This window comes from Amblyomma americanum, chromosome 2 (genome assembly GCF_052857255.1).
Source record: "Amblyomma americanum isolate KBUSLIRL-KWMA chromosome 2, ASM5285725v1, whole genome shotgun sequence".
Taxonomy (NCBI): Eukaryota; Metazoa; Arthropoda; class Arachnida; order Ixodida; family Ixodidae; genus Amblyomma; species Amblyomma americanum.
The window spans coordinates 15,647,507-15,659,748 of NC_135498.1; the positions used below are offsets into that span (position 1 = coordinate 15,647,507).

A 12,242-nucleotide genomic window follows, 5' to 3' on the forward strand; every position below is an offset into this window, starting at 1 on the left:
AAAGCTCGCTGCGAGCTCCACCAAGTGGCTTGGCCCTTTTTGTTTGGGCTGCAGCTGTGACGTGGAGCGTCAGAAGCATAAACCTCCTGCTGTTGCCTTGTGTTTCACTCACATGCCCTTTCTTCCCCACCTGTGCTCACTTCTCTCCCTAAACATCCAAATAGTGGCACCTGGTTCCCAACCCTCTGCTCTTCCTTCCCTAGCCAAGGGTAATGCACTGCAGACACTTGCCGCAGTCGCAGCGTGTGGTCAGGTGCAAGGCCTACCAGGGGCACAATGGTAAGGTGGATGCCCAGCCTCCTGATGCTCCAGCGGCTTGACTTTGATGCGAAGTAACGAAACTTGACCTCATTCGGTTTTTACACACCATCCGCTTTCTCTTTTTCCTCTATGCCTCATTCAACCCTTGCTTTTGGGACGCTCAGAGTATGTGTGGATGTAATGATTTTTGTTACATCTTTTGTGTCGGTCTTTTTGAGTGAAAGAAAACTGACTTTTTACTAGTGCTTATAATCAGCTTATTGTTTAATATCCTTCAGAACTTGCAGTAGTAATTATAGAAACACAGCACCACGGCTCTTAATTTATTTCTTATCATTATTTGCTAATCTACATTTGTTCTAAATGCTACATCTAAGCGCGTGTCTATCTTTGTGCTCCTGCCACTTTGTTTTATTAGCTTAGAAATTACCTGCTTAGAAATTAATTGTTTTATTAATTACTTTCCCTTGCACCATTTAGAAAATGTCTGAAGCGTTCTTCTGGTTCTTGCTTTTTCAGAAGTCTACTAAGCCACTCGCCTCGCCTATGGTAGCGTCACAGAACTCCCTACAGGTGTGTATTCGTTGTGGTTTTCTTTTGGTCAGTATGTAGGGGTTTCAAGTCCTTCTGACTGAAGTCCCCTGGTGAGTGGATCATGCAAAGTTGCTGCTGCCAATGAGAAGTTTACAGAAAGGATGTGTGTTCACTGTGCTGATGTTTACAAGCTGGTTTTTCTTGTTCACGTATATGTGTGTGTGTGCATGTGTGTGTGTGTGTGTGTGTGGGTGGGTGTGCTTATGAATGTGTGATTTCATACCCATTTTGCCCATCTATCTCATGAGAGTTCATTCAGGACTCCAGACCTTGAAATGGCACAAAAAGAACCTTGCCCCAAGCAACCTTTCACTTCAGGACGTGGCGCCCCCCCTCGACGACCTTCTGAGGCCCGTGCGACGCATGGTTTTATGATGCAGAAGAAACCCTAAGCTTGGCCGAAGCACCATCGTACTTCAGCGACCTACCACGCAGCATACCGCTGTTTTTTTTTTGGCTTTTGGCAGAACGCGATGCCATCTCTTGTCTTCTATTTTCCTCTTTCTCAAATAAAACAAGCTCTTTTTTTTTCACGTTGGCCTGCAAGCCCTTGAAGACAGCAGAGCATCTAGTCTTAGCAGTTTGTTCAATAAAAGATGGTAGTAGACACTGAATTGAGTTGTTGATTTGCAATGAACGTCATTCTGAGAGAGTTTTTAAAGTGCCATTCAGCAATGTGTTCATGACACAGCTGACAGCAGCTGGTGCACATGATGCTTCTGTTTGTTTGGCATGGTGTTTGATCATCTGTGTAGGACCCAGCAATAATCTGATCCTCTGACTGGCCCCTTGGGGTGGTTTCTTACAGACGATGATCGACCCTGTCCTGGTATTGAGAATCAAGTACTTGTACACACGCACAGTTCACAGATCATGGCTGCCATCAATGATTACGCAAACGACGGTTCAATACTCGTGACGACCACCAAGCTTAGCAAAAATTTTTTTCTGTATACATGCCATCTATATGTGTTCTGGGACCCTCTGACTGGACAAAACTGTCTGGATCTCTGAGTTGTGATGAAGCAGCTCTTTTCCGTGTCCAAGAGCTGTGCAGTAATCCAAGCTAAACACCTACACTGCCGATAACTGGCCCTGTCGCAGTATGCATTGACGTCCAATTTTAACATTTGCTAACACTGTACGATAACATTATGTGAAATTGTTAACCACATCAAGAATGGAGGTGCCTCTATGTATAGTGTTTAATACAAAATAATTTATTGAGCCTCTTTAACTGCTTTCATGTGTTTGGAATAAAATAAAATGACTACTAATCTGACTCTGTTTGCCCTCTCTTTTGCATGCAAGTTGCATAACCGTATGTGCATCACATCACAATCACTCATTGTGCATAATCATTGTTAGGTACATTATTTGACTAGAAAGGTGTAGAAGAGTGCATTCGCACTTAGCTCAGCTTGTGAAATTCCAAGGTCAGTGCAGAACTGCCTGGAGTTCACGCTTAAAAGGTGCGAACAGCCCACATTCTTACAGGCTTTTATGTAAACTTCACATTGGCAAATGCTTTCCTGCAGGCCACTCTTGGGGGCAGCTTAATCGGCAAACCGTTACAAGTGAAGTCGTAAGCTCAAATTGCTTGCATTCACTCTGCTGCTTTACAGTTGCCACGAGTTTTACTTGTGGTACCTGGTAAACATATTTAAACTCTGCTCATGAACAGACTGAGCATTTAGGTTGTCCCCAGGCATGACCTTTGCAGTCACTGACTTGGTGCTTGCGATGTAAGTGCCGGCCATTTACATGTTCCATGTGGCATTGCTTCTAGGTGGCTCTAAAAGAGAAGGAAGAACATGTGGAGCAACTGCTTAAGGAGCGTGACCTCGAAAGGGCAGAGGTTGCCCGTGCAGCTGTACAAGTTGAAGAGGTACCTTTGCTTCAATGTATTTATTCTGTTGTGGGGCAGCTAGGCAATCAAAGCCTGTTTAAATGAATTGTCTTTAACGGGTACATGTGTGCTGACTGGAGGCCCAGGCTCAGCTGTGGACCTCGAAAAAAGTACTGGAACAGATTCGGTGAATGGGTAGCAGCCGAGTTATTATTGTATGGGAGCCGATCTTCTTCTTGACAATTTTTTTTGTCAGTTTTGATTTCAATGGCAAAGAGGCTAGTGCATGAGATGATGGCAATGATTGATTGATCCCGGCCGCAGCAGTCGAATTTCGATGGAGGTGAAATTCTAAAGGCCCGTGTGCTGTGCGATGTGGGTGCACGTTAAAGAACCCCAGGTGGTCGAAATTTCCGGAGCCCTTCACTATAGCGTCTCTCATAGCCTGAGTCACTTTGGGACGTTAAACCCCCATAAACCAAACCAAACCAGATGGCAGTGATTGCTGTGACAAATGACCACTTTGGTTCTGACAACTCTGATGCACATGTAGGTACCTAAGATAAGCCAGTAAGAGGAGATTGATTCCTGATGTCCATACTGCTTGCTGTATTTCAGAGAAGTCTGCAGACATCTTGATGTGTACAGAGAAAATTTATTTTATTGTGTCTATATCGAGAGGGACTGCACTTTTGGAGTCAGACTGAAGACAAGTTGTGTTTGCGGTTTATACGTCAGTATTTGAGATATTGAATGTAAATACCCAGGTAAAGGATGCTGACTTGATACATCTAGTCACTAACTGCAAAGTGCAAGCTTTAGTTTGATATTTACTTGGCTGACATCAGCACTTGGGGTTTTAGTGCTCTGGTGGTGGTATGGATTCTGTAGTGGGTAGTAAGAGGGAAAGATGTGCAATGTTTATTTATATTTGAGAAATGGGAGCACCACATGTCTTCAAGATGAATAGTTTTTATTTTATACCTTTCACCTTGTTTATTAGTGATTTGTTTAAAGGAACAGTTAGGTGAATCTGTTGTCGCATAAGCTATGGAGGGCACTATTAGACCTTAGATCTCTCATTCTTAACAAGTGCAGAAACGGAGGAACCCCTGGTAACATTGTTGGTGCTTATGAGAACTAACTGAGTGATGTACCAATAAGCTGCATGGCATTCATGACTCTGTCTTGAGTATGTTTTGACCAGATCTTTTTGACAATACCCATTGGGAAACTCTGCTTCGGAACCTTGCTAGTCCCAGTCGCCGCTTTGCGAAGGTTAGCAGATGGTGGCTGGGCTGTCAGCCATCGAAGCTGTCCTATAAGTTTTTCTCTTTACTGCGTTCTTTATTTCGAGCAGTTCATCCAGCTAAGCACTGCAGGTTGCAGGACAGTTTCCGCTGAGTTACTGCCCAGTCAGAGTACCAGATTTCATTACATGGACCCTGTCGATAGCTTTGTAACTGCTATTGTGGAAGAGCTGTTGCTTTAACCAGTGGTTTCTTCCATTATCTTGGCCAACACGAGCAAGTTGTGCCGTGCAGGTGGCATGTATCATAGTTCATATGCATTCATGCTGGAGCTTGCTCATATGGTTTTTGAAGTAAAGTGGGACCTTTTTTTTTTTCTTCGTACGCATGGAACAAGAGAAGCATACATATTAACATTTAGGATTTCATAGATAACATCGGCAGTCCAGCTAAGATTATGGGAAATAAAAACGGCCTGATAGGCAGCACCTTTGTTGTAAGTGTGAACTTCTTAGTGTGAATGAAATGCAAGCAGCTCGGTTTCGAGGCACTGAACTCAGGTTTCAAAAACAAAACAGGCGTCATATTAAATTCTCTTTACTGTCCATTCAAAAACTTTTCCTAGGTGGTGATCCAACATCTTGGCTCTGTCCGCTTCTGTGCTCCATGCCACCAGAAACTGTCACTAAATGTTTTTTCCTCCTCTTTGCTTTTTCCTCTCTCTCTCTCTCTGGCTTGCTGAGCAGACAGAGCAGAAGCTGGCAACACTGAATGCAGAACACCAGTGCTATGTCGAGGAGATGGAGCGGCGGGCTGCGTCTCTCCACCAGCTCTTGGAGGAGCACGAGCAGGAGCGAGCGCATCTGACGGCACTCAACTCAGACCTCCAAAGGCAGGTGGCCCTCACCTGTGTCGTGGCTGTCTGTTGTCTGTGCCTGCACTGCTCATGTCTTGATGTGGAACTACCGGACGGGCAGTTGTCGCAGCATTTGAGAAAAGTTTTTGGAACACACAAGGCACAAAAATGCTGATTTTGGTCACTGCTTTGAGGGGTGGCCTGTGATTTGGAAATGCGGTGTGCAGGTTGTGCTGGGGTGTACAGAGCACACCCTTCATTTCGTGGCTGCATGATTAGATCACCCTGCATTTAAGCTTTTTTGTGGCTTCCATGTTCTTCAAATTTCTGTGGGCACCCAAATAAAAGGCGACAAATGAAGAATTGGTAAGGCAGACAGAGCACATTATCAAAGCATACAATGTGCCATATATTATGCTGTTGCAGGTGTGTCTGATGAAATTAAGTTTTTGCTACAGAAAAACTGTCATTGTCTGTAGTGGTGGGTGAGCAAATGAATGTATGAATTCATCGATGCCATGTTTTCGATCTAATGATGCAGTACACTGGATTTATGAGGGAGGTCCACATTGTTAGAAACGTTTGTAGCAGGCACTATATAGTGTGGTCACTATGGTGATAAATTTTGAGGCAGTTTTTTTTTTTCCTTTGGTAGCAAGAACAGAAAAAGTTAAATTTAGGTTTTAAGAAGTAAGCATAGTGGACAGTTTTTAAAAAGACAGATTTGGTACTGTACATAGAGCAAAGAAAAGTAGAGAGCATGAGGACGAGTTGAGGAACCAGTGCAGAAAATAGAAAAATTTGATGCTTCGCAGACCTCCTTTGTTCTGTTTATTGTTCATTGTAAACGATCCCGTTAAAGGGTACTGGTCTTGAGTCTTTATTTTAGTCTAAATTGAATGAGTTGAGGGAAGCGTACTAAAAAGAGTCATTTGTAGATTCTGCAAGCGAAAAATTTAGTTCATTTAGCAGAGATGTTCTGCATCTGTGTGCAGTCAACAGTAAAAGTTTACGCAATGCATGAATTACGGAACAAGTATGTTGTTGTGCTGCCTTGCGACCCATTTGCCTGGTGTTGACACCAGTAGATGGAGCATGGCAGTTTTTACATACATGCAGGCATTCTAAGTAATTTGCTTGTATGACTTCGACAAAATAGATTTGGTTTTTTTCCTTTTCTCACCCACATCTCATAAAAATTTTGCAGTCTGTGCATATACGCCAATGTGTAAGAAGTCTTGAATTTTTCATATTTAAAAACGCTGAAGTGCCCTGTTTTACTTGCTAGTGACAGCCTTCCATGGGCTATTTTTCATTGAAATGTCTGACGTGTTGATAAATATAAATGGTGAGGCGAAAAAAATGCAGCCAAAAATGTATTGTAAGGGAGAATATAAAAGCCTTTATCACTTATTCATTCCTAAATGCTTGCTCTTAATGCGAACAGGTGCCAACATTGTGATTTATGAATTCTTTCTCATATACAGGAAAGTGGAAGACCTGCAGTTTCGTCTGGAAGAACAAGAAATTCTGCATTCTGATAATGATGTGAGTAGCTTTTCTTCCTTTTTACAGCACAGGAAACTTTCAACATAGCGTGGGGTCAAAGTATCATCTGCACACTTCACTTCTGAATGACTCACTCAGACTTAGCTGTATACAGTACTTTTTAAGTTGTGTACCTTGTGTAGAGCTCAGTGATGCAGATTGTTGCTTGATTTACAGTAGGGCCTGTCAGTGCCAAACACTTCAGTGTTGCCTTCATGCTGGGTAGATGGTCACTTCCGTGTCTCTCCTCTCAGGCTGCAGTGAGCTTGCAGCAGGAGAAAGTGGCTGAACTTGAGAAGCAGCTTAAGGAGTACAAAGACCAGCTGGAAGCAGCCAAACTCCAGAGCAATGCTCAGGTAGGCTCTCACTAACTCTTGTGAATGCTTGTGGTTGGCTCTCATACTTGTATGCTTGTACCTGTGGTTCCACAAGTACCACCGTAGAAAGTAGCAACATGAGGAACCTTAAGTTGGTGTGAGCTGGCTTCTGTCGACACGGGCAACCTATGAATGTGCAGGAGCAACATGGCCGTGGCACTGTATTTTCGACCCAAGTGAATTAACTTTTGCATTAGGTGTACATGAAAAAAAAACATATCGTTGATGGTTAGTTCCAGATAAGTGTTGCATGCACCTTTTTGTAAGCAAATTGTGCCATGTTGCATGCTCTGCCACTGATTCTCGGGACGTTGCTGGAAACATCCACTATTTTTTGAGGCAAGGAGAAGCTGGCACATTCAAGTATAAGAAATAAAGTGTTACATTACGGTGAGTATGAGAGCCGTTGCATTGTTGAAATGCATTCTGGGGCTAGCATGGCTGATTTTTGCAGATTTAACTTTTCATCAGCAATGCAGAGCTCACCTGGTTAACAAGCTGCGGTCTAGCTCATTTGGATGAAGATATAAAGCACACAAGGCTTAAGTAGCGATTACAGTTGCATGCTGCCACATATAGTTTAGTACACTGCATATCTGTCCATGTAAGTAGGAGGATAGAAGATGAACATAGCCTTAATAGAATACATGGTCTTCTATGGGAGCTGCCATGAGAAGAACGAAGAAAAGGCTTGGTAGTCTGTGACCAGTCACCAACACGATTGATAGGAATCCATTTCTACAACAGTTGGTTTCAGCGTTTCACTGGTGTATCTGCAATTTTTTTCCAATTTATAGTCAGTCACCCTAATAAGAGAGGGGCATCCTAAAAAAAAAGTGTGCCTTTGTTTATTCTTTTGCTTCTTCCTCTTTCCTCCGTTGTAACTATAATCACACTGTTAATATACCGTAACGTAGATTTTGTATATACGCTGGGATAGCTGGAATGACACTTTTCGCCATCTTCCGGCCAAGTTCCATCAGTTGTAGCGCTGCAGTGTGTGAATCAAGGGCTCTTTTCAACAGCCTGCTTGTTGCCTCTTCTTGATCATCTTTTGCAGTTTTTGTGCTACTCGCTTTTTTGGTTATAGACACCATTTTGCGGCTTTCCTTTCTTTGTTCACAGGATGACGGCATGAGGGAGCTGATGGTGCAGTACAAAAGTGAGGTGCAGAATCTGAAGGAAGCCCTAAGCCAGGCTGAAGGCAAACTGTCTGCCCTCGAAGCAAAACAGGTCAGTGCTGCTTGCTCTGTCTGCTCCGGCCCTTCTATATGTGCAAAGTGCAGTCTCACTGGAGAGATGTGTATCTCTTTGTGTAGCGTGAACTGCATTGATGTGTGTGTGAGAAGGAAGTCATGTGGTGTTTGCACAAAACGCATTTTTTATTTATGATGCACCAAAGAGGACCTTGTTTCACAGATCACTGGTCGAAGGTCAGAGGGTTGAAGGGTGCAGTCATCTTGAAGCTGCTCGGGCTTTAATAAAATGCATCCTCACAGGCACCCATGGCTGCGACATTGTGATGCATCCCTGCTTATCAAACTAGGCTGCGGAAGTTTGCTGCTGCTGCTTGCAGACTGGCTGCTACAGCATGCACTAGGAAACAATTTGAGGTTGAGCAAGCTGCTGTTTAAATGACCCACGGTTTCTACATCCAGGTATTGAAACTAAGGTAGTCTGTAGGAGACGTGAGAACTAGGGATGGGCCTCTTATCTTATGCTCAGTTTTAGTTGCAGCCATGATGTTTATTTCTTTATTGCAGCAGTTTGCGGGCACGTATCCCTCCACATCATCTACATTTATCTCATTACTCTTCCAAATAATCTCTATACGTCATCTCACGACTTTTTTGCATCAGTGTGAAAGGCAGAAATTTCATCCAGTCAGGGCCAAGGAAAGCAATAAATAGTCCCTGATATTTGAGCAGTGTTGTGACTGGTCTTTAAAAAGTTAATACTGTAATTGAACAGATAGTTCAGGATGGTGTTTTGAAACTACAGTGAGGAGTTCATTCATCCACTGGTTAAATTTGCAGAGAAAGTCTGCTCGAACACAACTCTGCGGAGGCCTGCTGTGAAGCGGTGAAGTAGTGTAAATGTGGCTTCCGCCGAGTTGGCTGAGTCTCGTGCTCAGAAGCTGGACACTAGAGCTGTTCCCTTCCCAGTGATGGAATCACCACTCACTGGGTAAGGGGTGTGTAGGAAATCGTTTCGCAGCAGAGACTGTTGTGATTGGCTCAAATCGCTGCAGCCTTGACAGCGCTGCAAGCAGCTTGTGAGATGGAGTTTTTGTTACTGAGATGGAGTGTAAATACTATCATTGTGCAGTCTTAGTTGCTGTTGAATCACTGAACCACTTTACAGCAGGCAGGCTGATGTCAGCGCAATAGGCTATGTAGCTTGGGATCACAGTGATTGTCATTCTGTGCCATCACTTGCTTCAGGTGGAAGACGGCAGCACCATATGCAAGCTGCGGGAAGACCTACTGCTGAGGGATGAAGCACTGCTTCGACTAGAAGCCTCTTTGGAGCAGAAGTCCAAGGAAGTGCTGGGCCTCAGGGACAAGGCAGTTGAGCTTGTGAGTCATCATCATCATCATCATCATCATTTATTGAACCCTTAAAGATCCCGTCTGGGACATTACATAAGGGGGGGGGGGAAGACAGTGATGTGAAACGGTCACACAAAGGCATGTAAGCATAAAAGCATGACCGTTGTTGACAGACTATTGTCATTCATTTTGTTGTGAAGCTAATCTTACCACCTGTTGTAGCCATGAAACAAGGGAAATGACTGCAGTCAACACCCACATGAGTGCAGCATGCAGTTATATAGGAAGGCATTGCAACTTTATCGAACCTTTTGTAAGTTAAGAAACATTTTTCAGCCATGAAAAGTTTTGAAAAAGCTGAAAATGCTTCTTTTGCTTTACTCTTATGACTGAAACAAGGGAGATTGGCATCATTGTGTTTTTATGTGTTAACATTTTTGCACTTGATAGCCGAAAAAGCATGCTAAGAGTGCATTAAGAATGGATGAAACTATGGGTTGAAGATTAATTGGAAAGTGACTGAAAGTTCTTGAAGTGACACACTGAAACAGGTGGAAGCATTTTTGAATTTCTAAGCTCATTGTTACACCAGCAGCAGAACACATTGACACATTGAAGTTAATTAATTTTTAGTACTTGTCTCAATAAAGGGGAAATTGTTTTTCATTATGAACCTTTTGCAAAACTCTGGAAATCAGCTTCTCTGTGCAGTAAACCCCTTCACCATGGGAGCCAAACCTGTTTGTGGGGCAGCAATCGTGTGCAGTGTTAGAGGCATATCTTGTGAGAATAATGCCGCGCGCCTTTCCTGCATGCTTCTGCCCTGTGTTGCTGTGGCAATATAGGGATTAGGCACAGCTGTGCTAAGCCATTGCTTTACGGGTTAAATACATCTGCCCTGCGTTGCACTCAAGAAAGAAGGGTGAAACGCAGCTTTGCCAAGTAGTCTTCAGTGTTGCACCCAGCTTCTGCCCTGATGATGGGCTGCACTGCCACGGTAAATAGGTGTTTGCTGTGCAGGACAGCTGACTTGCGGAGTTTTTTAAAGGGTCTATTCTAAACAAGCGTTACGCTAGCCACCTCCCCTTGTACTTGGTGTAATATGTACTTGCAGATGCTCAGGAGGTGGGAGAACTCTCTCCAGATGACCATTCCATTCACTGTTCACATTTTGCGTGTGATGCCTGTAGCATTTCAAGTGCCAAAAAGCAGAAAGTGGTAAACAGGCTTAGTTTTGGGTTGAGTATACATTAATTTATTGATTTAGGCTTTCGAACACTGCAGTCAACTAAAGAAGCCTAGAAGCACTTTCTTGAACATTTAAAATGTGCTTTTTTTAATCTGCAGTGATTACTTTTGGCTTGTGTTTCATCACTGAAGATGGATCGGAATCATTGGATGCTTGCTTGTGCAACATGAAAATGCATTTCCTTGCATGTTTTTGAAAAATAAGGCCAGAAAAGGCATAATGAGGAAGCGCTGATTGCCCATGTGTAACGCTGAACGTGCTCCTGTGTCTCCTAGCTCACTAGGTTTGCCAAGAGGAAGGAGGAAGCCTCTAGGCAAAAAAAAAAAAAGAAACCCAAAAAATTTAGTTTTTTAACCGTCTCCAACAGTTTTGTCACAGTCCAGCCACGCATGAGCTTAGACTTCAATCGCTGATCTTATCATGGCCATGTTAGCATTGCAGGAGCATGGTCTTACAAGGTTTGCTTTTTCTTTAGGAGGAGAACATGGAGGCCTTGAAGGAGAAGGACGAGAGCCAACAGCAGGTTATTGAAGGTGCGTGCATGTTTCTAAGGCTATCACAGGTCTCAGTCGTTTTGCCGGTTCAAGGCTATACATAAGAGCTTTGTTGCAGTCATTCTGTGGAACCATGGTGACATTACTTGAAGTGATCCCACCTGTAGCATTCAACACCTCAACTCAACTCATTACTTGAAGTGCACATATGGCTTGATGGTCTTACTAACAAGTCACTCGTTTGAATTGGCTGGCTTGTGGGAATATGACAGCCAATAATGCCTGTAAGTGCCTGTAATCTGTGGATCGAATTGACACATTTTGTCCCACATTGTTGTGGGTACACAACAGTACTGTCGAGGTGAGGGCTCAGTGAAATTAAGTGCTCTTTTTGCAAAAACTGGTCTCAAAAACAAGGAGCAAACTCTGACCCTATGCAGCTTGCAAATGCAGTCAGTAAGCTTCAGTTTGAATTACAGAACTTTTATCTAGCTACTATTTCTTCGCATGCATCGTAAAACTGTGTGAATAGTGCGACACTAAGGAAATAGGATAGTCATTGAGGCAAGCCAGTGGTGAGATTCTGTAATCCATTAAAAAGCGTAAAGGCGAGGACGACTAAGAGGCAACACAGAAACGACCAGATGGATGCTGTGTTGCTTCTTCAACGTCCTCATTTTCGCTCTGCTTAATGGGTCATGATGTGTAACTAGTTAGCCCAGGCCAAGATATTAATCAACTGATGTCGTTAGTTTGCCATTACAAACACTGCCTGTGCGAGTGGGGATGTAAGGAAATGCAAGGAGTGCAGCATCATATGAATTGAGTGACTTAGCGACTAGCCTTTTATCCCTAGGTACTTCACAATGAAGCTTATACATTTGTTACAAGCATACCTAAACATAGGTATACAGAGGAGAACGGCGGAATGAACCACCTAACTGAGAACTAAGAAAGAAGAAAAAGGAAAAACTGTGTGGGCTAGCATTTTGTAATCACTGTTTTTGCTGGTTTATCATTTAGTGACTTTGAGAGCTTGTTCCCTAAGTACAAGCTGCACAGTGAGTGATTCTGCTTTTTTCCTGCTTTTTTAGATTTGAACAGCAGGCTAGCGAAAGTGCAGACGGACTATGACTTCCTGAGCGAGGAGTCCCAGATCATCAAAAGTGATGCTGCAGGTGTGTATGTGACTGCCTGCACCACTGATGCTTG

General features: G+C 43.3%; 1 protein-coding gene across 8 annotated transcripts in view; it reads left to right on the forward strand.

The window, feature by feature from the left end:
* LOC144120652 (uncharacterized) overlaps positions 1 to 12,242 on the forward strand; it is a 120,204-nt gene that overhangs the window by 81,009 nt on the left and 26,953 nt on the right. For all 8 annotated transcript variants that reach the window (XM_077653278.1, XM_077653279.1, XM_077653276.1 and 5 more), the window contains 9 exons: positions 781 to 834; positions 2,645 to 2,743; positions 4,701 to 4,846; positions 6,298 to 6,358; positions 6,613 to 6,714; positions 7,861 to 7,968; positions 9,180 to 9,314; positions 11,012 to 11,069; positions 12,125 to 12,208. In XM_077653278.1, the coding sequence (XP_077509404.1) occupies positions 781 to 834; positions 2,645 to 2,743; positions 4,701 to 4,846; positions 6,298 to 6,358; positions 6,613 to 6,714; positions 7,861 to 7,968; positions 9,180 to 9,314; positions 11,012 to 11,069; positions 12,125 to 12,208 (847 nt within the window). The remainder of the gene's footprint in view (positions 1 to 780; positions 835 to 2,644; positions 2,744 to 4,700; positions 4,847 to 6,297; positions 6,359 to 6,612; positions 6,715 to 7,860; positions 7,969 to 9,179; positions 9,315 to 11,011; positions 11,070 to 12,124; positions 12,209 to 12,242) is intronic.